Genomic DNA, 27,071 nt, shown 5'->3' with positions numbered 1-27,071 from the left:
CCATATGCAATCTTCCCATTTTTCAACCCGATCTCTATTCGTCACCTATCACATGATATCAGCAAAATTTGAAGATACATTTCCCACCATATGTTCATAAAATGGTGGTTGGAGCGTATTTACAAACATTGCCACCATTTCTTTATCATACAAAGGTGGTCAACTTGTGCAGCCAATTCCCTCCACCGTGAGCATACTCCTTAAAACTTTCGTTGTCTTTCTTCGACATGTTTTGCAGTGTAAACGATCTGGCGCAACATGTGTATTGTATATGTACTGCTTCACAAAAGCATCAGCCAAGTCTGCCCAACAACGAATTCGAGCCGGCTCCAAATGGGTATACCAATTTAACGCCACTCCAGCCAAACTATCTTGAAAAACATGGATGAGCAGCTGCTCATCATAAGCATATGCAGCCATCTTTCTGCAAAACATGGTCAGATGGCTCTTTGGGCATGTATTTCCTTATACTTCTCAAAATCTGGTGCCTTGAACTTATGTGGTAATTTGACGCCAGGAACCAAACTCAATCTGGCAACATCCCCAAATCCATAACTTTCATACCCCTCCACAGCCCTCAATCTTGCCTCTAGGCTCTCCAGTTTATCCTTCGCCCCATCAACATTACTAGTTACCCCCTGAAACGAGGTATGTGGTAGCCCCTGTAGAAAAGCCCTCTCCGGTAATCACAGGCGGCACCGGAGTTACTCGTATTCCATCAGACATGCTTGCATGCATTCCTTCATTTATCATGGGCGCGGACATTACAACAGGTCCCTGAATACTGATCGGCGGTACGTTGGCAGTGGTAGGGAAAGAGAATGAAGTCTGCTCCCCTTCTGTGTATTCTCCCACAGGTGGGGTGTAACCTGGAGGTAATCCATACATTGGGAACGGAACAGATTGGCTCCCAGAACTGAACACCGGAGGGTAATATGAGCACTTCCCTCAACTTGCGCAGGCGTCGCCCCTCCCGTAGTCTTCAGGGCTTCGAGAGCCGCCAAAATTGGGCCATTTGATCCTTCAACTGGCTAACATCGGCCTTAATAGATTCGTGTGACTGCTCCCAATTCTCCATGACCTTCGAGTTAGCTCTGGTCCTGTACGGATGTCGTGGAAAATTTGCCGTTGTTTTCTCACTTGTACTGCTGTTTATTTTTTTTATTAAATTAAATTAAATAAGGATGAAAAATGCAAAACAAAAAAAACATGATGCATGCTAGTGATAAGTGGAAATCACAGGATAACGATGACAATACTGATGGAAAATTAACACAAGCCGATACCAAACAAACATCCCTTATCTTTCATTTAAAGAAAATTTGATCCATTACATCGTCTAAGTAACAAAACATATAATTCCGATGTACATCAATCCCGCGCCCGGGCAATGAAAGATTTCATCTCTCCCACCAACCATTTACAATGATTAATAAACAATTCTATTTCCGCTGGTGAGTTACAAAAATGAGTGCTTGCTTCAGCATTCGACACCATCCTGGGGATGTCTTCAATTGCCCCGTTTGCCAAAGCAGCCAACTGAGAGAATCTTTCCTTCCAGTGCTTTACAGCCATTTCTTGCTCGGCGATGTGCTCTTCCATTCGCTTTATCAAGGCCTGATGCCTTTCTTCAAAATCTATCGACCTCCATCGCTCCTCCTGTTCCTCGATATATTCCTCCATTTGTTTTATCAGAGTTCGATGCTCTTCCTCTGCTCTCGTTAGCTTCCAACGCTCCCTATTCATATCCGCCTCAAACGACATGGCCATCTCTTTCATCTCATGCCCCGCTTTTTCTATCTGAATCTGCGCTTCTCTTAATCTCTTTAGGGCTTCTCGTTTATCTCTTTTGGCTTCTTCGTAGAGGTGTTCCACTCCTTTCCCTCTTCTAAAGCCACCTTCTTCTCATTTACCCTCATGGATAATTCCTTACTCGCGGCAGCTAGATCCTGTTTCACTCGAAATGTGTAATCCCTCTCAGCCTTCTGGCTTTTGACAAGGTTTTCATAAGCCCGCGACTTTTCTTCATTATCATTTTTCATATCCACAAGATCATTACGCGCCCTTTGTAATTCGTTTTCCAACCTAGCATTCCTAATTTTCAATTTCTCCATCTCAGCTTTTAGTTGTTGCACCTCTTCACTTTCTGGAGCTTGGGATGGTCCTTCACTAGCTGATTGATCCTTGATCGGCTTGAAAGGCAGCTTGACTACTTTCACTCTCTCCAGAATCCAGGTGTGATATCTAACACTGCTATCCACTACTCCATCCCTCAAGTCCTTCTCTGCTCGAACAACATTTTCCCAGGCGCTTTTAACCTTTCTTAACAGTTCGATGAAATGCCCGTCTTCGTAATAAATGAATAGGGTAGCAAGGTAATCTGATGAAGGTGCCCCTTTTATAGGATGCCCAAATTGTCTTTGCACCAAAAGAGGGTTGTAATTTATACAGTACCGGGCACCTATGAGAGGCACATTAGGAAAACTACCACAATGTTGGATAGCCAGTTTATTTCCAGCCAAGGAAGGCGCCATTTTATACTTCTTTCGCTCAAGCCGGCAAGGAATCGGGCCCAATCGTTTCCTCCTTTACCTTTAAGCCCTTGGTGTGACAAAGTCTCCGATAGACTCTTAACGTCGACCATTTCCTTAAACACGCGCGTTGTCATCCATGTATACAACGCCGGTAAGCAACAAAGAATCTTCTTTCCTTTCTCTCATGGCAAAAACTCAAGGTCCCATAAACATCCGCAAGAACTGCTGTTACAGGATTCTCTGATCTAGTTTTACTCGCCACGAAGACGTCTATCGCGGAATAATCCACGAATTCTTCTATTTTGGGAAACAAGACGATGCCATATATGGCAGGGCTAATACATCTATGAAAGTTTCCCAATCCTCTTTATCAGCCAGGTGATGTAAATACTGCTGCTCTAGATATCCCTGTGATAACCCATGCACTTGATTCCTCATCATCATCCTGTCTTCAAGCTCCTTGGGATGTAATTTCATGATGGTAGCAATAGTGGGTATAGAGGCATGATGCTCTAAATGTGGTAGGGAGTGGTGCCTTCCAGTGGCAAACCCAAGATATACTCGAACTCCTCTATGGTTGGCGCCAACTGAAAGTCTTGAAATGTGAAACATCGAAGCGGAGAATCATAATATTGTGCCAAGGCTGTGATAGCGGGTATTTGTACTTCAACCTCCATTAAATTCAACAAATTTCCATATCTTCTCTGAAGGTTTCTCTCTTTATCGTCTTAAGCCTTTTGCCCAAGTTTATCAGCCCGGTCAAATTTCCAACATGGGTCCTTAGACTATACTTCTTTCTTAAATCGGAAGAGTCGGTGTGCTGTGTAGCATCGGATCTTGTGTTAACATCCATCTCGTATGAAGTCAAGTAGGTACCTGTGATTTCCCTTAAAATTAACATGTTACTAAATGATGTATGAATATGATGCATGATAATAAATAACATGACAAAACAAAACACATGCATGGTATGAAATGTAATATCATAAAAAAAACGAACAGCGTGAGGGTTACAGAAGCATATATTCCTCCCTTCGTGCCCTACCAAAGGTTCATTGCTTTCAGTTCAAGGTCAAGTATATGCAATCTCACAAGGATGATTTCCTGAACCTAAAGGTCAAAGGTCACTAGAGCTATGGCCCCCTTCATAGCATTTCCACAACAGTCGAGTAATCAACTAGGTGTAGAAACACATATGAAGAGAACAGACTCTAGCTGGAGTTCTCACGATAGCCAAACAGGAAGTACATCCCAGAGTGACACCGCTACACAACTCCTCTAATTCTAAGCTACACTCAGACCCGGGTATAGGGCCCCACTCATGATATGCCAAAAGTGTGTGTGTGAAGGGAGGAAATTATGCACACCCAAACCCTCACCTGCAAAACAACCAGAAAAATTCCCAGGCAGATATAAACATATTGTCTACCCTAGGGTTCAATATTCCACAGTTATTGCAGTTATTCCGAATATCACACATAGATAGAGAAAAGGGAAAGAAAAACACAAAGCAAAACCACACCAAATTCGCGCATTTAATTAAATGGCTCGACTCTCTAAGCGTCCCCAGCGGAGTCGCCATCTGTCGCAACCGGAATCGCGACGGGACGACGATCCAAAAAAGAAACACGGGTTTTGAAAAGAGATTTTGGAGTCGCCACCATAGTTTATTATGGAAAACTACGGAAAAACCATAAAATGATAAAGCACGGTCCACGAAAACCATATTCTGGGTTCGGGAGTCGGTTACGTGTAGGGAAGGTGTTAGCACCCTACAACGCCTGCCCTAAGGCAGTACCTTTAACTAAATGCACGAATATGATGTGGTTTTTCAAAGTGTTTAATTATCCCCTAAAATAAAATTCTAAATAAACAAAACATATTTTTTAGTTTTTTTGGGCCCGACAAGGATTGACCTTGCTCCTACGTATTCTCATTCAAAATGAGAAATCAGGGTTACGTAGTTCTAGCTTGAAAGACTGTTTGTTTGTTTGAAAAACAGATGTTTTTAATTTTTGGAGATTTTTATGTTTTTAATATTTTCGAGAAAAAGAAGGTAATGAGTACTAGGCCGACGCGAACGGTCGCACGAGTACTCATACCTTTAAAATGATATTTAAATATTTTTAATTATTTTTGAAAAGAGAGATAACGATATTAAGCACTAGGACGATGCGAACGATCACACGAGCACTCATACTGTTATCTGCTTATTTAGGAAGACTTGAGAGCAATGAGTGCTAGGCTGATGCGGACGATCGCACGAGCACTCATACCCTCGTTTAATATTACGTAAATAAGAGAGAAAAATATTGAACACTAGGACGATGCGAACGATCACACGAGTGTTCAACCTTTAAACGTATTTTTGAAATTTTATTTAAGAAAAGAAGAAAAAGGTTTTTAGCACAAGGACGACGCGAGCGGTCACACGTGTGCTTAAACCTTTAAAATGTATTTTTGAAATTTTATTTAAGAAAAGAAGAAAAAGGTTTTTAGCACAAGGACGACGCGAGCGGTCACACGTGTGCTTAAACCTTTAAAATGTATTTTTGAAATTTTATTTAAGAAAAGAAGAAAAGGTTTTTAGCACAAGGACGACGCGAGCGGTCACACGTGTGCTTAAACCTTTAAAACATATTTTTGTAAATTTATTTAAGGAAGAAGAAGAGGTTTTTAGCACAAGGCCTACGCGAGCGGTCGCACGTGTGCTTAAAACCTTTTTCAAAATATTTTTGTTTGATTTTTAACTTTTGTAAAAGAAAGGAAAAAGATTTTCAGCACAAGGCCTACGCGAGCGGTCGCACGTGTGCTTAAACCTTTTCAAAATATTTTTATTTGATTTTTAACTTTTGTAAAAGAAAGGGAAAAGATTTTCAGCACAAGGCCTACGCGAGCGGTCGCACGTGTGCTTAAACCTTTTCAAAATATTTTTATTTCATTTTTAATTAATTAAAAGTAGATAATGATAGAAAAATAGAAAGTAGGGGAGTTACTAAATATAAATAAAGGGTAAAAATAAAGATAATATGGAAAGCTTAATGATGAAATAAAATAAATAAAAAAATGGTGTTTAAATAAAAGATGGGAGTGTCTAAATGAGAAAATGGGGTGCCCAAACCATTTTTCTTTTATAAAAAGATTGGGCCTAAACCCAAGCTAAAAGGGGTGTGGAAGTGAGAACAGGAGCTGCGCGAAGTAGAAAGGAATTTTTTTGTTTACTTGGGCCAAGCCCAGCACTGGCCCGAGGATGGTATGGGGTGCGCGGGTGAGAAAACAGGGTCTGCAGAACGGAATTGAGGCTCCTTTGGTTTGCAGAAACGGAATGGGCTTCAACCCAAACAGGAGGGGGTGTGAATGAGAAATGCGCGTCGACATGAAGAAGAATCAGTCCTGCTGGGCCCAAAGCCTCTCTATCCAGAAACCCTAATCCCATTAGGGGTTTGGTTGAATTCCCCCATTTCGCCACACCCCATCAGCATCCGAGAGGTCCCCTTTCCTCCTCCTCTCAACAAACAGAAACCGTGGACCTTCACTTCCGCCACACGACGATCACCACTCAACCTTCACACCACCGGTAGCCGCCAGCCACGGTCCATGGTGTCGCCCGTGACGGCGTTCGTCACCGGAACCGTCCCTGGTCGAGGTGAAAGCCCTCCCTCTTCTACCGCTTGTCGCGCGCGAGTTTGGACTCGCCCTCGCCGCCGCAAATGATACCCGTCGCCGCCAACCACAACTTCAGGTTCTCGCCTCTCTTCTTCTTCTTCGCGCGAGAGGGAAGAAACGTTGCTGCTCTACGACGAAACCTCACCACTACGAGCAGAGCCAACCGCCACCGATGCCTCCGCGATTTGCCCCTACTCGCGCCGGTGCCGCTGTGACTCCCCTACCACCGTTGCCGGCGTGCGCCACCCTCCGATATCTCCCTCTTTCTGTCATTTATTTCCTTGATTGTATGATGGGTTGTTATGTGCGGGAGTGTTGTTTGGTGAGGAAGAAGACGAAGGCGTGGAGATGGTAAAAAAAACAGTTAGAAGCTCGACTTTATGCGTGTGTTTGGAGAGGTGGTATTTGGTGCTTGAGGATTCAATTTTGCTGGGGATTGGAGATGAACATAAGCGTTGAAGGGTTCCATGAAAGGGGAAGAGAAGAATGGGTTTTGTTTTTGTTACTGTTTCTGAATTTGGTTGACTGCAGGGGGGGGTGACACACTGAGGAAGTTCTCGGTGGAGGGTGTCGGAAACGCAAATTGATGATGTGGTTGGGATAGCGGTTCCAGTGGAGAATGGAATGGTTCAATGAGGATGAAGACACTGTTCCATTGTTTCTGTTACATGATTTTTCTGTTGTGTGTTTTGTGTTTTTATTTCAATTTCAGTATTGATGATTGGAGATGAACAGAGGCTTGGGGGCACATCTTATGGAACCTACCTCGTTTTGAGCTTGCTTGACATTGAAAAATAAGACCATAGAAGTGGACGTGGGGAGGGTGATGCAACCATGAACATGTACAGTGGAAGGTATTCAAACCATACGCAAATAGCAATTTCAAGAGAGATATATGTAAGGGCAAACAAACAACTCTCTAAGCAACATTACTTACCTTTCGAAAATCCACCCGCTATGGTCAATCTCCTGCTTCCAATGAATACTCTTCTTCCTTGAGCTTCCAATGAATACTCTTCTTCCTTGAGTGGCTGACCTGTGTCTCTCTTTCAGATGCCAAAAAAAATGGTGAAAAACTCCTCAGCAATGGATGATCCAAGATGATGGCCCGGAGCTGTGTCCAAAATCTCTTTTCTCTTCCTCCCGATCCCAACCAAAATCCTGCTCTAAAATCTTCGAAAAAAAAATTCTTTGTAACCACCTTGTCCCCCTCCTTCCAGACATGTTTCCCATTTTTTTTCAATTTTATTATTATTATTTTTATTATTTTCAGTTTTAATTTTATTTTTCAATTTTTTTTTTAATTAATTTTTTTTTTAATTAATTAATTCTATTAAAACAAATTGAAAATAAGAAATAAAATAGAAATTGAATTAAAAGCAAAGATCTAAAAATATAATAAAATAGAATAAAACCAAAAGGTAAAATAAAAGAAAAATAATAAAAGAAACACTAAAAACACAATTTTTACAAATCCGGACAAAATTGAGTGTTGACACTCATACCTTTATGTATAGTGGTTGTTTTGAGCTTTTACTTTTCTGCGTGACTAATCATGACACAATGATACATATGTACCTTAATCTGAATTAAGAGGTTGATTTTTCATTATCATTGTTAATCTGACCATGTGGTGCCTGGTCAGTCACACAGTTTAATCTTATCACGTTGTGATTGATCGATCATGTCGTAACTGTTCGACCACACTATTTAATCCGACCATCCTCTAACCACTCAGTCCTGTTGTTTGGTTACGGTGATCAAGCACTGGTCGTTACCATTTTTAATGACTGTTTTGTAACTTATTGGTCCACAATGGGCTACAAAAAGAGCTCTCTACCTAGAGTGATTTTTTTAGAGGTTGACCTATAGTCCAGCCTAGAGGAACTTAGTCTTGGAGCTTGGAATAAAAGACATCCAACTTGCAAAAGTCGAAAGGCTATGACCCTACAATAGAGGCTAGACGCTTGAGACGATAAAGATTCTTTTAAGAACTCTTCCTTAACTGACCTGTTGAGATTAGACCAGTGATCAAGATTCTTTGCATAACTTTTCTTTGCCCGTCTCAATGCTCTATCAGGTGGGGTTTACATGAGTGAACTCTTTCTTGACCAGTCTATTTATGTTTGTTCATATTTTTTTGAATAGATTTTTATAATATATGTAGAAAAATATATATTGATCTCAAAATTCTCTTAGCCATTTTGAGACGATGACATGGCATCCTACGTGGCATTTGTAATTGGATTTAGAATATTTTTAGTCACGATGGAAATTTGGGCGCGGGGTTTCATTTGAATCAAACTTAAGCTTTTCTCTGTCATTCTTTCGTTTCATTCCTTCTTCCGCTCTTTTCATTGCTTCAGTCCAATTTCATCGTACATTCTCTCCTTGTTGCGCCCCTATTGCTCTCCTTCTTCCATACACTCTTGGTGTAATTTGAACCCCATTTTTTGTCATTCGTTAATGGTATTTGTTTCTTTTTTGTTAAAGCATTTAAAGCGTTTCTTAAGCACTTGAAACGTTAAATCATGATTGTATATGGTGTCAAAAAGATATGATATGACTTAGTGTTTATTCGTTGTCTTCTTGTGCATTCTTTTATTTATAGGTGTCAAAAAAGATATGTAATGACTTAGTGAAATGAGCATACATCACTCGGGATGGGTCAGGAGCTTCCGAATTATGTGATTGTAGACATTTTGGGTACGAATATACTTCACTCGGGATGACATTTTTTATACTTCTTTTGAGTATCATTTGACAATACTTCATTAGACATACAGTGAATCACACATCAAGACTCTTTCTACTAGAAGTAACTTAAAAAAAAAATATATCAATACAAACAATTTAAAGAAAGATAAATCAAAACTCAGGTGATCAAAATCTCGTGACTTGTTAATAATCATATCAAATACTTGGCATACTCAAGATTCTGAAAGCAACCTCCCAAAAAGATTTTACCTACGCATTGATGGAGTTGGAGTTTAATTTTCACTTCATCATAGCAAGCTTGAAGATCCCTGAACTCTTGTGTATCGGAGAAGCAGCTCTGAGCCTGACATATATACAAAGTAATAAATAAATCAAAAATACGTTTACAGAATGGGCAAGACAAGCAAATAAAGTAGATTTAACAGAATAATCGAGATTATGTTTTCAACCCTCCAACATCATGAAAAATTGTACTAAATTATCTTGCCTGTCTGATGACATTCTTCAAGTGCAGCTCAGCTGTAGACAGTTGTTTAATACTACCAGAAGCAGATGAAAACATGTCCACGTATACCTGGCAAAGATCCAAACATGATTTTGCAAATTTTTTGAACCGATCTCGGTCCTTCCATGTATCACTTCCCTGAAACGATACAAATCGTAAAATAAAAATCATATCAATTGGTTAATTATGAAAACTATCATTAGGACAAACAACAACTGTATGAGATTTTATGGACCTTATCGTTGAACATACCTGGAGTGACCTAACTTGCTTTAAGAGGGCTTCAGAGCTCATCATGAGATCTCCATTAATTCTGTGCCATTTGGCATATAAGCCCCAGATATCAGATCCAAATCCACTCCCATGTTTAACTATCTGTAGCAGAGCGTAAAATATTAAACTTTTATTTAACTTGCAGAGCAAACAACATTGTTTGCACTCTACTTCCGGTTGAAGTGTGGAATTGGGGATTGTTCAACCACTTCATCATGCAGAGTTAAAGAATATTGATAGAATTTAGTAATACCTGTTGTAAGACTTTGCCAAGTAAAACCAATAATTTTTCAGTTTCACGTGATCTTCCGGCAACAGATGCTCCACGTACTTCCATTTCATATTCTGCTCCAGAATCGACAATGCATAACTGTTCCACCTCCCCTGTGATTCTTTCCAATAATTCACTATCTACTCTCTTATAATTGGTGATGTCCAAAACCATCTGTACACCTTTCAGAGCCTAAAAGAATTTATCAAACAGGATGGATGATCAAGGAAGAACCAAAAGAAATTATAATTTTCCTACAGTTTTTATTTATTACACTTGAAATATATTTACTGTCCATTTATCATATACACTTTGAAAATTAAAAACGTATAGCAAAGCCTCTGAAAGTGGCTTATGAATATAAACATATTTTTAATAAGCTAAAAAAATGAGTAGAAGGGTCAACCAGTAAAAAAGGTTCAGTAAATTTAAAAAGACTAAAACTGCATAAAAACATGTTTGATCAAAGGAGGATAAACCAAAAACAGCATACCTGACTGATATTGCCAATTTCGAGAGCAATATGGCTATAGTTCTCCCATAATTGCCAGCTGTTCCGTCTGTTACCAAGAATCGTTATGTTACTACTATGCAAAGACTGTTAACTATGGAATGGTTAAGAACCAGTACAAATGTTGTGTGTATGCAAGCATATGCTCATATTAATGACGCAAAGGAAGTTTAATAACAGGGATAAACATAAAAATTGAGTTTCAACAAGGTTTCTTGAAATTATTATGAAGCAATAAAAATTGTATGTATTTGAGACTTTCAGCATATGAAAAGGAAATTTAATGAAAGGGATGTATACGAAACTTGAATTTCAAGGCTTCTTTAGATGCGATTAAGGCCTCCTTGCCCTTTCTTTTCATCGCGTGCCTGCATGTCAGGTAAAATATAAGTAAAAGCTAGAACCAAAATTAAACGTGAGAGGTTTCGAAGAAAAGAGAGCTTATGCACTGAAACAAACTAAGATCTTTACTATATTTGAATACTACAAGAAAGAAAGAACTCCTTACAAGCTAGCAAAGTAAGTCCAAGCTTTCTCATTTTCAGGATCAAGTTGAATTACGCGAGTAAACGCATCAAGAGCCTTTCCTGTATCTTGAGCCTGTAAAATCTTGGCAGTCAGTTTCACATACTAAATGATGAGATAGTGAAAGAAAAATAAGAGGGACAAGTCTACACGGGCATGGTTATTATAAAAACAGGTGATAATATGTGCATAATTAAAGAAGTAGCTTTTCCAGAAAGAAACTATCTGAAACTTTGAACTTTATACATTAAAAACGCACTCATCTACCCTATTCAGTTCATCAACGCTGGCCTAAAATTTATATATCGTTTCCATTCAACAATAGCAATGTAGGGACTCATCTACCCTCCATGAAGTTGTACCTTTTTCTAGTAAAATAATTGTTCACTGTAATGAAATCTAACGCCGAGAAAGTAAAATGTTAATAACCTTCACTGCAGCAGTTCCAAGTTTAAACCAATCGTCTGGGTCCATTGAGTTCACTGCAAGTGCAGACTCCCTAAGTTTGGTCAACAAAAATTGTATTAACGATAACAATAACACATGTCATGCATGCTTAACGATAAAGGCAATGATGATAGAAAGTTATATACACACCACAACAATATAGATTTGTTGTAGTCTCCTCTTTTGTATGCACTTTGAGCCATAGAACGCTGTCAGTAAGAGAAAAACAACTTCTGTAATATTATAAAAGCAGATATATGGAAGGCAAAAGAACACCTGTACAAACACGAATACATGCACAGACACACCTTTGCTCTAGAAGACCTATTGTTTGAAACTTCCAGAGCTTTCTCAAAGCATGCATCATTATCTGTAAGGTCACCCAGGGAACACCTGGAAAATTTTTACCCACTGAGTTAAAAAGAATATATAAAATAATGTTATATATTCCTATTTCATAATTTATTAGATATACTTTATGTTAGCATGTCATCCATCACGGTTCGATCTTGGATAATAACTGAGTAGATAGAAAAATAAAATAAAAATATGACTACAGTTGTCCTCGGTGAAAAGCTTCTTGCTTAACAAAACGGAGAGCCTATCACAAAAATGATAGGTGGTCATCTTTGACTGGAATGCTTAATATTCGAGTATTTTATTAACTTCATTACTTATATAAAAGAAAAAAAAAGTCTTTATCAATTTATTAGTGAAAAAAAGATATATTTAGATATTAATTTAGAAACTAACTTTTTAATTAAAAATCAATTACTTTATAACAAAAATTTTGATAATTAATATTAATGATTAAAAACAATGTATAATAAAAATTATTTTAATTATTAATTGAGAGACTAATTATAATTTTTATAAACTATTTTAATTATTAATCACGAAATTATTAGAATGGAAAAATAAGCAATCCATGTAACGTACCATAATATGGGGTCATTTGGTGTTTCCGAAAGACGCTTCCTGATGAGTTCAACGGCGGCTGCTTTCTTCCCCAAGAAACTGTTTTTCAAATCAAACATCAAGTGAACGTCAATGACAACGAAAGGTGAATGTGATGGTTTATTCATTTAAGGTTTTATTATAATACCTGTAACAGTCTTTTAGTTTATACCATAATTCTAATTCTACAAACTTCTGCGCTGCCTCTCCTTTCAAACCGCAATCTGACAAAAGTTCCCCATATTCCCTGAAAAAGAAAAAAGGCAATACCATTGTTTAAGAATTGTCTCATTAATTATGAAGCTAAAATACATAAAAGACTTACAAAGGAAAGGTTTTTACATCTGCAATGCAGGAATACTTGGCATATAAACAGCATAAATAAAAGCAATTCTATCAGCTATTGCTGGAGAAGGTTCATAAATATGTTTAACCTGTAAATAACATAGTACAATTTTATCAGGCACAGTGTACAAATCATACAACCACTCATTATAGCCAGATTAAATGTATACATGTATGTTGATTGTACATAAAAAAATTTAAATATATTTCATATAATATAATAAATTTCATCGTGTGTAATTACGGATACATTCAGTTTTAATCTGAAATATCAAACTTATCATCCCAAAGACAATGGTTTATAATGGATGTAGTTATGGACCTATAAGGAGATAAATAAATTTATTTCTTATTGTAATTCTCATATATTTAAATTTGAAAAATTACTATTAAAACAGGGTTTTCTTAAGAAAAAATCTGAAATTGCACTACTTCTGTTTTTTAGTTCAATTAGAAACATATATGTATTTGTAATTCCCAAGTCAACGTGCTAACGCAAAACAACACATACCAAGTTATCCATCATCTGTAAGGCACGCTCCTTAGTTCGGCAACGAGATGACTCCCATCGAATACGTAAAAGATCCGATAAACACCTGATCTATAGCGTAATACAAATAATCAAATAATGCTTACAATACAAATTGATATTTTGAAAAAAAAAAACTATATAATAACAACTCTATTGTAATAATATAATAATATAAAATGAAGTTGCATATTTAAATACAAATAGGGTGTACAGAAAAGACTACATTTTTAAAGTATAAGCTCCGGTGTAGAATTTTGTCAACTTACAGTAAAGTAAGAGAAGTTCTGGGAATCAATTGCTTCAATGTAAGGTGCCGTATCCCATACTGAAACCAGGTCACAAAACACCAAATGAAAACTTGTTCAGAGACATTTTTTTTTACCTTTTCCTTCTCGGGAAAATAAGAGGCTTTTTAAAAAATTTAAATAGATCTAAGCAAAAGACGGGGGATTAAACGAACTTGAAATAGTTTAGAAACATGAAATACAATTTCACAGACAAGATTGAATCAAGGTAAAACAAAATAAGATCACGTAAGTCCATAACCAGAGGTAGCTTCAAAAAGAGACTTTTATATCTTTATTAAGTATGCATTTGCATGAATGTAGAAATTCAAGTAACTTACACTGCAAGTCATCGCGTGGGGAGCTCTTCTCAACCAAAAGGCAAAATGCCAGAATTACAGCTTGTTGAATTGCTGTCAAATTAGGAGTAACATGGCCAACGTTTTCTATGCTTTGAGATGGAGATCTAATTCTAGAGTCATGGTTGTTTTCTAACAACTTGGGTATTCTAAGTGCAGGTGCTTCAGAGGTTTCATGCTGATTCATATTCCAATCATCTTCACCTTTGTTGGAATCACATGTTTGGATACCGGTACTCGTTAAGGGACAGTTTTCATCCACATTATTTGATGTACATGTGTTGGTAAGAAGTACCCTCTGTGCCTTTGGTTCCGCCTAAGCAGATCCAGGAATTAGATAAGTGTCGTGAAACATGTTATTGATCATGCCGTAGGTTTAGTAGGTTTACCTGGTGTTCAGTACGGAAACCAAGTACCCCAGTGACGGAAAGCTGAAGCCCAGCTGCCATCTCAGCCGATTTAAAATGCATCCTGATACAATACATGCCCAAGGTAATATTCATCATAAAATATACCACAGGTATAAACTATCACGCCTCGCTTGGTGAAATTTCTTTTTATTCCTGGATATTTTAACGATATAAATCATATACGCGCATGGTAAGAAACATATCACTAGGACAATTCGTGGCTTTAGCCTGCTGATAGCAATTAATCTAATTACCTGCAAGAGTCAACCCGTCCATATACATATTCAATAATGCCAGCCTCCAAATGAATCACAGAGATCATGCCCGAGCTCTCTCCATCGTGTAAATCATCCTGCCAATAACTCTCGACTTGTTCGCGAGAACCAAACATCTGCAAAGCTTCACCCATATACACATGCAAGAGATCAGACAAGGAAGAACACCGCTCATCCAAAATCCTCTGTTGAACAAGCAAAACCCGCGCAAGCCACCATGGAAGGCTTTTCATCTCACTACCTAAATCCTTCACCCGCATAAGCAACATCTTCGCAAAAACTATATACTACAAACACAACAACACTAAGTAAGAACTTCTATTAAACATAGCCTAATTGATTCGAATTGAATGTACGACGTAGATGTACCTGAAGATTGGAGAACTTTCCGACCAAGTCAGAACCAGAAGACATAAGCTGATTCCGAGCCCAATTGTCCCGTCCTTCGTCATCACCGTCCAAACCCAGAGGACATTTCGGTAGCTCTACCCCTTCCAACGGCCTGCACTGGCAACACTTTCATTCCAAATTAAAAATATATAATAAAATTGAGAGGTAGACAAAATGAACTGTATGCTAAGAACTACACTGAACCAAAAATTATTTTGCATCTGAAAATTGGTTTAGACAAAGTGAACTGTTTTTTTTATCAAACTAAAACTTCCCTGAAGTGAAATGTTGTATATCTTAAATGTTCTGAATTGCAATTCTAATTAAAAAAAGTTGATATAACTTTAAATCTAACAATGTAATCACCTTTTATAAAAATGAATTTTAAATATTTTAAATCTAATTTTAAAATTGTTATAATTTTTTTTTTCAAATTTTAAATTTTATAAAAGTCAAAAATGTTTTTTAAAACCATGGGAGTTAACTTTTTTTAATTAAATTTGTACTTTAACATTTCAGATTAATTATTTAAAAATTATTATAAATTCATTCTTAAAATATTAAGAAATAATACAAATGCCTTTTTCAAAGTAATAATAATTGGGCTTACCTAATTAAATTGATCTTTACTACTTTTTTTTATCATTTGAAAACGGTTATAAATAACTTTTAAATTAATAGAAGTTGAATTGATAAAAATAGTTATTGATTATTAATTTGAAAATATAAAAATCCTAAAATTTGATTCTCATATTAACTGTAGTTTAATTTAATAATATAAATTTGTTTATACATTATTTTATATAGATCAAAAACCGAGTCTTAAAAAAATATTTCTCTTTTTGGGCGATACAAAATATTTTTTTTACACTTATTCCAGTTTAATACAGAAGTTAGAGAAATTTTAAAATTCTTTTTATTTGCTTATTTTAAAGGAAAACAAAAGGTCACCATAAAATTTTATCTGCACTTATATATATATATATATATATATATATATATATATATATATATATATATATATATATATATATATATATATTTAATCTGAAAGATAACAACGACAGTATTTCAAATTTTAGTATTTGAAAAGCATCTCCGATATTTCTTACTTTTTTTGTTATTTTGTATTTAAGCAACCAAAAGTGTGTTTTTGTTATAACCACAATTTGTTTTGGTTATCGGATGTTTTACTATTTGAAGCAATTAAGTATAATTTAATTTTCAATAAAAAACAGTTTAATTTTTACAATATATTATATTATAGATAATCTATAATTTAGTAGAATTAGATTAATTATGCTAAAAATAAAACAGAGAATGCATTCCAATTACCCGATGAAGTTGGCTTGAGTGAACCCTAGAAACGCGGCAACTGCGATGCACGTGACAAGCATGTTCCTACGTTGCTGTTCAACGTGATTGGCTGCAGTGGTGATGAAGCACTCGGCGCGATCAACCAACAAAGAATAGAGTTTACCGGGATCACTGAGTGACGGTGATTCAAGGTCAGCGAGGTGGAAAACAAGGTGAGAGGAGGATTGGGAGGTGAGTGCTTGAATATAATTGCCACACTGAATCAAATTCAAGAGATGGTTAATGGAATCATCCAAAGAATCACGTTTCTGCAAGACGCAACGTTGTTGCGGTTGCTCAGAATTGAGTGTGCAACGATTGAGACGAAGTTCATAGCGGCGAATTACAACTGTTTCTTCGGCTTCGAGTACACTCATATCCATTCTCTGTTACTCTAACAATTCTTGCTCTGCCAACAAAATTTGATTCTCTCAATGGAATGAGGTACTTTTTAACCAGAGAATCAGTTTTCTCATTCAAAATATGATTTCCAAGAATAAGATACTTTTCAATTATATTTAATAGGTTTTTAAATTTTAATTTGTTGATTATTATAATAATTTAATTGAATTACATTTAGGTAAAGATTCATTAATAATATAATACATTATTATTTGATTATTAAATGTTTGGATTCTCTAAAACCAATACAGTATATTTATTACATAAATTTAAATTTATTAAAATATAATTAAAATTGAATATAAATATTTTATTTTTTTTATTATAAATATATATCTAAATTTTTTATTTAGTTTTATTTTATAAAATTTATCATACAATTATTTCAAACAATATATAACAACTGAACTAATTAAAATAGAAAATATAAATCCAAATGAAATAGTCCATTCACGAAAATTAAATAAATAAAACGTAAAACATAAATGAGTTAACAAATTAGAAATCCACAATATATGTAGAAAATATTGTTTTTGTAAATAATTATATTTAGATATATAAATATAAATAAGTAATTATAATAATTGAATGACTTTAAGTGTTATTTTCTTCATTATTTTCTTAATAAAAGAGGGAAAAAAACTTAAATTATAATTAAATAGATTATAGACAGAATAAAATAAATACTAATCTTAAAACAAACAATAAATATATATATATATATATATATATATATATATTTAAAGGTTTTTTTCATCATATTGTTTAATTAGTTATTAATACTTATTCATAAGAAAGTTTATTTAGATATAATGGATACATTTATTTCTAAAGGATAATATTGCAGGGAAAGTAAGACTTAATTTTGTTATTATAATCAATTATACGTTTAAAATTAAATACATAACCTTATTTTAGTAATTATCCCAAATACCCTCTAATTATAAATTAATGTTCTTGTCACGTATCAATATATAACATATTTTTGTTAAAAAGAGAAAATTTATCTTTTAATTTTTTTTTTCATAAAGCGAGAGCCATTGTAATTAATTAAAATTAATTTAATTTGTAAATTTAAAGAAAAGATATTTCTTTTTCATATATTCAGCCTCTCTCTTTACATCTTCAAAGTAAAACAAAATATACAAACAAATAGAAAAAACAATAAAAAACTTATTAATTAATTCGAAAGTTTTGTGAAAACTATAAAAAACAAGAAAACAAAAAAAATTAAATAAAAATTCTTTAATCGAGAATAAGAGTTGAACCATTTTCAAAAACAGATTTTTGAAAATTGATTAAGGAATTTATTTTAACCTACTTTCGAAATTCAATTAATACTTCACCGTTTTTTGAAAACAGATTAAGATTTTAACGCCTTTTTAACATATTTTTTAAAATTTTGCTTTTTAATTTGAAATTTAATAAATGTTTAATTAATGTCATAATTTTATATAATTTAGTATCAATTAATATTAATATTTTAATATATAAAATATTATTAATTAAATTAAAACAAGTACAACACATTAAAAAAATTAAAAATTAAAAAAATTAAAAAGTTATGTTAATACGGTTGGAATCTATTCCCTCATCTATGGGATTCGATACAGTAGTGTATGCAACCTACTTTTTTCACGTCTCAGAAGAACTGATTCCATGCATTTTCATACATTGTTACTAGGGATAAAAATGTCTTTTCATTATAATCACCCTCAAATCTCTCTTATTAACTTAGAATGAAAATTTTCTATATCCGACAAATCTATCAAATTTGAATAGAGTGAAAACACAATTAGCAAGCAATTCTTTTATAAAAACATTAAAAAAATAAGAACTGTATAATGGATTTATAAAACTTGAGTAGAATATACTTTAAATGATTATAATATAATGAATTTTAAATTTAATTCAATATTAAAAAATTAATTTATAAAATAAAATTTGTATCTTATTTATAAAATCAATGTACGATGTCTGATGAAGAGTAAAAAAATGAAATGAATAGTAATGATACATAAAGTAATAGAATTAAAGATAAAACGTGAAATTGAAAATAAAATTTGAGATAAAAAAAAAATTAATATGTACTCGTGAGATAACACAAAGCACAAGGCCTAATATGCAAAATCCAGAAAGAGAAACACATTACAAATAATTTTCTATAACACCAGTTTTCATTGTTATAGAAGTGAGATACTATATAATGATTTTTAAAACTAATCTGTAGATTATTTTAAAAGACTAAAGCATTTTATTAATTTTTTTAAAATTATGAAATAAAAAAAAAAGAAGACTAAAATAACATATATCAATTATTAAAAATAGTTAGAATTATACTTTTGTTAACCTAAACAATTTATCTATATTTATACATAAAGTGATTTATCTTTTTTATCCATATTTAGTTTCTAATTTTACGCTTTAAATAATTTTATAATTAAAATAATTATATTATTAATCAAATATTTTATCTTTTAAGTAACTGTTTTTTCTAATTTAATATTTTTTAATTATAAAATTACTTAAAAAATAAATAAAAATTAATTGCAATAAATTATAAAAATTATTTATATTTAATTTTATAATTATAATAATAATGTCTTTTTATTTTTTTATTATCATAAAAAAATTAAACACATTTATTTTCACTAATATATAAAAAATAGATCCAAATTGATTGAAGATATTTTAAAAGTAGTACGTTCATTTCAGCTTTTAACATACATGAAACAACATTAAACTCTGAGAAGAATAAAGCAAAATTTAGAAAATAATCCAATCAAGAATATGGTAATTTTGATATAATTAACACAGTAAATTAAAGAATCTATTAGGCGAGCCTCTACTTATTTTATGCTTTCAATCAATATAAAATTTATCTAAGTTAGACTTATTTTATGGTTTCTACTCCCTTTCATTCATAAATAAATAAAATGAAAACGTCTAAACATTTCAACAAAAAAGTTTGGGTTTCCAATCAGTTCTTTTACGTGAAAAAGGTTTATCTAAAATACATTAAATTAAATTTGCATATTCACCATGCGTATATAATTTAAATTAAATTATTGGACAAATATATTTAAATATAGTAATTTCACCAAGTAAATAATACCTCACAAAATAATCAAATTAAATTAAATTAATAGACAAACATATTTAAATATAGAATAGTGACCAAGTGATTAATTAATAGCATACAAACTAATTAAATTAAATTATTAGAGAAACATATTTAAATAAAGTCATTTCACCATTTAATTAATAACATACAAAGTAATTAAATAAAAATAATAGAAAAACATATTTCAATATAGCATATTAGCGAAGTAATCAATACCATGCGAAGAAATTAAATTAATAGACAAAGAAATCAATTTGTTTAAAATGAATTTTGAAACAAATGAAGAGAAAGCGAATACAAAACCCTTAATTTTAAAGTTTCCATGTCATTTTTGGTTTGTTTTAATTTCATCCATATAAACAAATCAGTGCTTATACGTAACAGAGTTAAAATCAGAAGTCAAAATATCATTATCTTAAATTTAATTTTATTCCTGTACGTAAGTTATGGGTGAATCTTACCAAACTCTTAAATGTGGAAATATTTTGCTCATAAATTTTGGTCAAATACGAAAGTTATTGTTGAATCTTAAGAAAAAGGTTGATGTTAAATCTTAAGAAAACTGTTGAACAAAATCAAAGTAGACAAAAAGAAAGTAGGGGATTTGTGTTTAACTTCATAATTGTTTTTCTGTCTTCATAAATTCTAACTCACCAGACATTGAATCTCTGTGGTGCACTCCCAAATGACATCATTTTGTTAACTATAAAATCTAAAATAAAAATTTGCATAAATTAAATACAAAAATGTGATATTTTCAAAGACCAAAATCTGCTTTGCTCGTATTTAAACGTCAGATACTTTATTTGGAAATAAGATTTAATTGCCATTTATTTAAGTCTAATACATTGAAGCTGTCATGTTCAAGGTTCAAACAACACTTTGAGCCAAAGTCAACCAGACTAACATGTGTGATAGAACTTGTCTCTTCTGGCTGCAAAATTGCATTTGTTCATCCTCATGTAACAAGGGTGGCTGTCTAACCAAAGTTAATTCCCTGAGCCAACGGCAGTTCACTTCCATAGTTGATGGTACTGTCAAGGATATGCACAGAAGAAGATGAAGAAGAAGATATATTCACCATTAACAGAGCTTGTAACCAAGGAATGCAATATCATAAATTCCACTACAACTTACCATGTAGAACGACGCATGTATTGCTTCCATGAGTCACTTCCTGCTTCACGACCACCACCAGTTGCCTTTTCCCCACCAAAGGCACCACCAATCTCAGCTCCATTTGTAGGTATATTTGCATTCACTATACCACAATCACTACCTCGTGGCCTGCACCATATCAACATCCATGAACAAGTGAAATCAACTATCTTTAGAGTTGTTGTAGCCAGTACTAAATCCTTGTTAGAATTACAGCAGAGTAGTTTATAAGTACTCACCCGATCCATTTGAATATAGTTCCAGGTCTTTGTGTAAAGATTGAACTACTTAATCCTTGAGGTACAGAATTGTTCAAGGCAATTGCTTCTTCCAGAGTCTAAGTAGAAAATAGTGAAGTTCAATCGTAAAACTAAAGTCCAAAAGAAATAGTAAAATGAAAGAAGATATAGAATATACCCTACCTGAAATTTCATGACATAAAGAACTGGAGCAAACAATTCTTCTTTAACTACAGGAGCATCTGGAGAAATCTCAACAATTGTTGGTTGTACAAAATTTCCTTCTGACTCTAATACAGATCCACCTGTTAAGATCTTCCCTCCCTGATAATCAGAGATTCAGAGTATCAAGTACATTATCTCCACAGAGAATACAAGCATTCAATCTGTTTTATATAGCATATCCTACTTTGCATAATTACAGACAAGAAGTTTACATCACCTTAATATTTAACTCAACTAGAAAAGAGTAACATGAAACATGCCTGGGATTTTATGACTGAAATACCCTTCTGAAAGTTTTCCACGGAAGTACGAGTATGCAATGGCCCAACTAGAGTCCCCTTCTCCAAGGGGTTCCCTATCTTGACTTGTTTGTAGAGTCCAACAAGTTGGTCTAGTACATTTGTGTAAATACTCTCGTGCAAAAACTGCAGCACAAGAAGTTGAATTAGAAAATAGATATATCTTATAAAATCACACATGACTTGCATTGCAATTATGAATTTAATCTTTTAAATTGGTTCTAATACCAGTCTCCGGCAGGTTGTACACCGCTGACCAGCAGTACCCACAGCAGCAAACAAAATAGAACGAACAGCCAATTTAATGTCTGCATCATCCATGACTATTATTGCATTGTTTCCACTTAACTCAAGCAAGCACTTGCCAAATCTCTCATTCACTGTTTGCTGGACCATCAAGCCAACCTATATAACAGGGAAAACATCATTATGAACTCAACACCATAAGATCGTAATCTCCAACTCATTCTGAAGAAAGTTAAAAATTCAGAGTTTCTACATTAGTTATTTAATAGGGAGCAAGGGCAACATACATGATTACACAGTACATGAAACATGGAAGTAGTTGCACCAAAGGGGTAATGATTTAGCATGTTAGATATCAGACTTCATAGACAAACTACAATAAGACTAGAGTACTAAGGGCAACTAAACTGAGCATCATTTAGGTGACATGTACATCTTTGGACTCACAAACAGAAATTTATATATTCTATTCAATTACTTTAATTATGCTTGGCTGTTAAAAACATTATGCCCAACTACCAAGTACATCAAGTACCTTTGTACTTCCAGTAAATGAAACCAGGGGAATGCGTGTGTCTTTTGCTATTGCCTGACCAATGTCAGCACCTCCACAGAAAGATGTGAAAATTGCACCGGGTAAGTTGTTCTTCTCAAGAACTTCAGCTACTAGCTTTGTCACAGCAATAGTTATCAAAGGAGTTGTTGGAGCACCCTTCCTTTAATGTATGTGGTAATCAGAAAAACATAAATATTAAGATAACACAAAAAAAAAAAAAAATTGAACACTGGACAATCTGACAAGTGAATACACATATACATACAAAATCCATACAGATCTGCATAACTGGCAAAAACAAAGATATTTTGATAATCTTTTGTGATAGACTTTCTTTACTGACTTTGTTTGTGTATATTATATGAACATTTTTTTGGGGAAGGGGGCTGAATGGGTAGGCAAACCACAGATATAAGCAAGCAGCCATTACGAAGGTATATTAGAACTCAAGATGCCTGAACTCCTGATAAGGACTCTAGACCTGTGTCTCCAAAGTTTATCTAAGAACCCAAAAAAAAAAGTAGAATAGTACCGTAGGTCTCAGTTCCAAATAAATAAAGACCAAAAAATGTTCAAACCCAGGCATCATTTTTGGGCTATTTTTAACTGCCCAACTGTACACACAGAACTGCAAATGAATTTGCAATTTTACATGCATGTGAATGAGTTTTCTCAAGTTCACACAGGATCTCCCAAAAACAAGTTTGCAAACGTATTAACCTGTTTCTTGGATCCATGATCGTAAACACATGAATTTTACAAGTTGGCTTGTGAGTTTGATAACCATTGAGTATTGTGGGGACATAAGAGAATAGATGGAGTTCAGTGGGGCAGTAACAGGATCCGGAAAATTAGTTATGACTTGAGAGAGTTAGGCACTCCTAAATTGTCCAGAAGTTGTATTTCTTTCTGCAATTTCTAAAACTAATTATTATTCCAGGATTTGATATTGCACTGATTTTGGGTGGAACTTTCCCATATCTTATACAAGTATGGTCTCCGATTTTACCCCGGTATCTATCAATTATATAAATATGTAGCACTTGAACATTACCATTTCATGAAAACGATAAAAAGCACCACCATCAAGCCTTAACCTACTAGGAGGGAAAGGCTTCATGCATTGATGTCATTGAGAGTTTTTACACAACTTGAAAATGAAAATACTGGAAGTGGGAGAAGTTGAAGGGCATATTATATCTTAAAATCCCAGTCAGCAACAACATTGCCACCTAAGATATATTCCCTTAATACAAATTAATTAGGTTAGAGATAAGAGGTGGATTTTCGAAACAAAATGTTTAGTTACCCAAAAGCCTAAAAGTCAAGGAAAATGATCACCATATCCCTGTTTCTGGCCAATCATTCTAATTTTGTACCAATGAAATACGTACAGCTTAACCGTAATGCATCGAGAACCGAAGTATTGGATAAATAGAGTTGAGAATTTAACTGAAATACAGGGTTCTACGAATGTTCAAGTCTCAAAGCATATGGTGAAACACAACCAGGCAAATTGTCGGGAATTCTACATATACCATTATTCCGACAAATTATAAGAGTCAATTATGACAAGAAAATAGAAAAGAAAATTATAGTACAATTCATGAAATATTAATAAAACAATCATGATCTGACATAAAATAGCCAGTTCAGAAATCTCAAAATATATAGACAGATAGAAAGGTAGACTTACCACACAACACAGTTGCCACAGACCAACGCAATGCAAGCATTCCATCCTGAGGCACAACGGAAATTAACATGTTTTTATTACAATAAAAATATTAAAAAAATTCAGAGGATAGAAAGTGGGCACTCCATCCTGAGGCAGAAGACAAATGAAAATGTTTTCATTACAATTAAAAACTTTAAAATCAGGGAATAGAAAATGGATTGTATAATTAGATAGAAAAACTTCAAGAAAGCTGAAAGCTGACCGCTCATATATGTCAGCATCCATGTATTTGTTTAAAGTAAGGTCGGTAAGACTCGGGTAGCATGTTTTACACAAAGATTTAATGTTGCAATCCCTAATCTGAATATTTTTGAATTAGAGCTGGGGCGGCTAAAAATTAAGAAAAGGATAAAACATATCATTAAATGGAAATGCACAATATAAGGACAGATATACTGTAAAGTGATCCAAACTGGAGATGAATTGGATAATAACAAGGTTAATTAATTGGTGATATTGCCCTTTTATCAGAAAGATAGTTCAAACTCACAATCTAGTTTATTAGAAATAAAGATGCTCCTGAACACAACAGATTTACAATCAGATGAAGCTTTAAATACATGGCAAAAGGACAGTGAATGAATGCAGTAACGCGTTCAATCTGATTATATTTAACTTTGAACTGATATACAAGATCCAAAGGAATTTGTCGCCGTGTGCATTAAAACAGAATTTAAAACAGAATGAGAAAAAACATACCTAGAACCGCGCATGGAAAGTTGAAAGCGGTGATTACACCAACTATTCCCAGGGGGTTCCATACCTGTGGTGTAAAATCATGTGTCTCTGTTAATATCATCGCACCTACTAATTATTATAGTTATAAATGGGTATAAAAACTTGCAAATAATTATACTTCAAATACGCACCTCAAACATCATGTGATCTGGACCTGTTAAAAGAAAAGTAGAAGAAAACAATAAATCAAAATTGGGATTTCTTCTAGAGAAATCAGTATCAAAACAAAAGACTATCCTGAGCTACAACTTATTTTAAACAATGTAACCAGAAAGGATTATAAAGAAAAGATGATCAATTAATTTAGGTACAAAACAATCTTACGTTCTGATGGTATTATTGATCCATTCAATTGTCGGCTTAGCCCAACAGCGTAATCACACATATCAATAATTTCCTGTAATGGGTAGCAAGATCACAAAGTATATCATATAAAAATGGTACATGAAGAATCTTTCACATAGTAATTTTCTCGTTGACATGGTGTAAGTGATTAATTTGGCTCTGTGCATAGTTAAAAAAGTCACTAAAATGCTTTGAGTGCCGCTAGCCTATACGCACACCAAATATTTATGGGAAACTCCCAACCGCAAAAGTAAAGCAACTTGGAAAAACCAACATCCTCCTCAGAGGCCTCAATATAGGGAATAAGCCAAGAAGATGCCGTAATAATTATTATAAGCAATAAAAACTGAAAAAAAAAAGAAATTGGAGTAGAAATTAGGATATATTCTAAGAAACTCCTCACTTAGGAAAAAAAAATGTATATGTAGTTAGATGGGTGTAGCTGCTCGGGAAGACCACATGAAAAAAAAAATTAAAAATAAGTATCAAATGTTTCCCATTTCTGATAACATTTTCCAGACGAATAGCTAGATAATCAGCTACAGGGCATATCAATTCATCAGAACAACATAAATTAGAATGTCCCTGAATACATCAGACTGTTCTGGTCAGAAATAGCTGAACAGCATTACTTATCTTTCATTAGTTGACATTAAAGAAATTTGGAGTATCATACACAATCTAAACTCTGATTTCTACGTTGTAAAACCTGACAAAAACGCCACAAAATATTTCAGAACAGAGATAACTGTAATACCTGAACTTCCCCAATTCCTTCTGCAAGAATCTTTCCCATCTCAAGAGACACCAGCCTACCCAGAGGATCCAATTTGGCCCTCAAAGCTTCACCAATCTGTCTCACAATCTCACCCCTCTTTGGTGCCGGAATCTGCAACAACATTACAATAATATCCTCAATTCAATTTCAATATAAGGTAAATTCCGTACTTGCTGGAAACTCCACCATGTAACTGAAACAAAACTTAATACACCCCCCAAATACATAAGTAAACAACTTTGTTTAAATGAAAAAAAAAAAAATCACCGTCATCCATGTCTTTGCTGCTTCACTGCAAGCTTGCAAACCCTCCTCATAATCTTGCAAAGTAGCTTCAGTCACTTCAGCTATGGTCTATTTTCAAATCACCAACAAACACGCGACAGTGAAAAAAAAAAAAGACTGAAGAATAAAAGCAAACAAAAACTACCATCTAAATAATGAGAAAGTGAACCTGATTGTTAGAAGGGTTAACAGACGTGACAGAGGAACCAGAGGCTTTCCATTGGCCATTAACATAAGAGCCAATATTGGAGGAAGCCAACCCGATCTCCTTGAAAAAGTCGAAGCTCTTGCTTTCAGAACCCATTTTCTTGCAAAGAGAAGATGAAGAAAAAAGTGATTGAGAAAGTGGTGGAAGAGATAGTTTATTTATAGAGACTGTTACTCTTCCTCATACGGTGATGACAGGGACAGACACGGTACGTGGATTGTTATGGCCATTTTTTGTACAAAGCTCGCATTTTGAGAGATGACGTGGCATCAAAGCATATGTTAGGTTAAACGATAAGATCTAAGTTAATCATGTGATACGCCAAATCCCTGTGTTGTCGTTTCCCACCCTAGAGGAATATCAATGTAAGAT

General features: G+C 34.1%; 2 protein-coding genes across 2 annotated transcripts; both read right to left on the bottom strand.

The window, feature by feature from the left end:
• Positions 1-9,108: 9,108 nt before the first annotated feature.
• On the bottom strand, positions 9,109-16,741 carry LOC124831528 (uncharacterized). Its single transcript, XM_088107394.1, has 20 exons — positions 16,338-16,741; positions 14,982-15,114; positions 14,592-14,899; positions 14,317-14,398; positions 13,910-14,243; positions 13,551-13,609; positions 13,264-13,353; positions 12,750-12,841; positions 12,556-12,654; positions 12,390-12,467; positions 11,759-11,843; positions 11,601-11,659; positions 11,433-11,502; positions 10,987-11,078; positions 10,784-10,846; positions 10,461-10,527; positions 9,950-10,159; positions 9,676-9,798; positions 9,406-9,561; positions 9,109-9,261 (listed from the first exon to the last, which is right to left on the bottom strand). The coding sequence occupies exons 1-20, from the start codon at positions 16,739-16,741 to the stop codon at positions 9,109-9,111; spliced, it is 2,757 nt and encodes a 918-aa protein (XP_087963520.1).
• A 3,926-nt stretch (positions 16,742-20,667) lies between these two features.
• LOC148203265 (aldehyde dehydrogenase family 7 member A1) lies at positions 20,668-26,840 on the bottom strand. The gene is made up of 14 exons (XM_088105881.1): positions 26,661-26,840; positions 26,474-26,560; positions 26,186-26,317; positions 25,408-25,480; positions 25,215-25,237; positions 25,045-25,108; positions 24,304-24,349; positions 22,587-22,767; positions 22,034-22,210; positions 21,763-21,931; positions 21,465-21,601; positions 21,282-21,379; positions 21,022-21,171; positions 20,668-20,918 (listed from the first exon to the last, which is right to left on the bottom strand). Exons 1-14 carry the CDS (start codon positions 26,793-26,795, stop codon positions 20,864-20,866), a joined length of 1,527 nt encoding a protein of 508 aa, XP_087962007.1. The 5' UTR covers positions 26,796-26,840; the 3' UTR covers positions 20,668-20,863.
• Positions 26,841-27,071: the final 231 nt, after the last annotated feature.

This window comes from Vigna umbellata, chromosome 2, assembly GCF_029865625.1.
Source record: "Vigna umbellata cultivar VRB3 chromosome 2, Vumbellata_1.0, whole genome shotgun sequence".
In the NCBI taxonomy this organism is placed as follows: domain Eukaryota; kingdom Viridiplantae; phylum Streptophyta; class Magnoliopsida; order Fabales; family Fabaceae; genus Vigna; species Vigna umbellata.
Note: the sequence above shows the minus strand (reverse complement) of the source record. Positions and strands in the feature narration are given on the sequence as shown.

Bases quoted from the DNA above. Each gene is read 5' to 3' on its own strand.
- LOC124831528 (XM_088107394.1), bottom strand. From the start codon at position 16,741: ATGGATATGAGTGTACTCGAAGCCGAAGAAACAGTTGTAATTCGCCGC. The intron at 14,244-14,316 runs GTAAACCTACTA...GGATCTGCTTAG, and splicing joins GTTTCCGTACTGAACACCAG to GCGGAACCAAAGGCACAGAG. The intron at 12,655-12,749 runs GTAAAAACCTTT...TTTCTTTTTCAG, and splicing joins AGTATTCCTGCATTGCAGAT to GGAATATGGGGAACTTTTGT.
- LOC148203265 (XM_088105881.1), bottom strand. From the start codon at position 26,795: ATGGGTTCTGAAAGCAAGAGCTTCGACTTTTTCAAGGAGATCGGGTTG. The intron at 22,768-24,303 runs GTAAGTCTACCT...CATACATTAAAG, and splicing joins TGTGGCAACTGTGTTGTGTG to GAAGGGTGCTCCAACAACTC. The intron at 21,172-21,281 runs GTGAGTACTTAT...GATATGGTGCAG, and splicing joins ACTATATTCAAATGGATCGG to GCCACGAGGTAGTGATTGTG.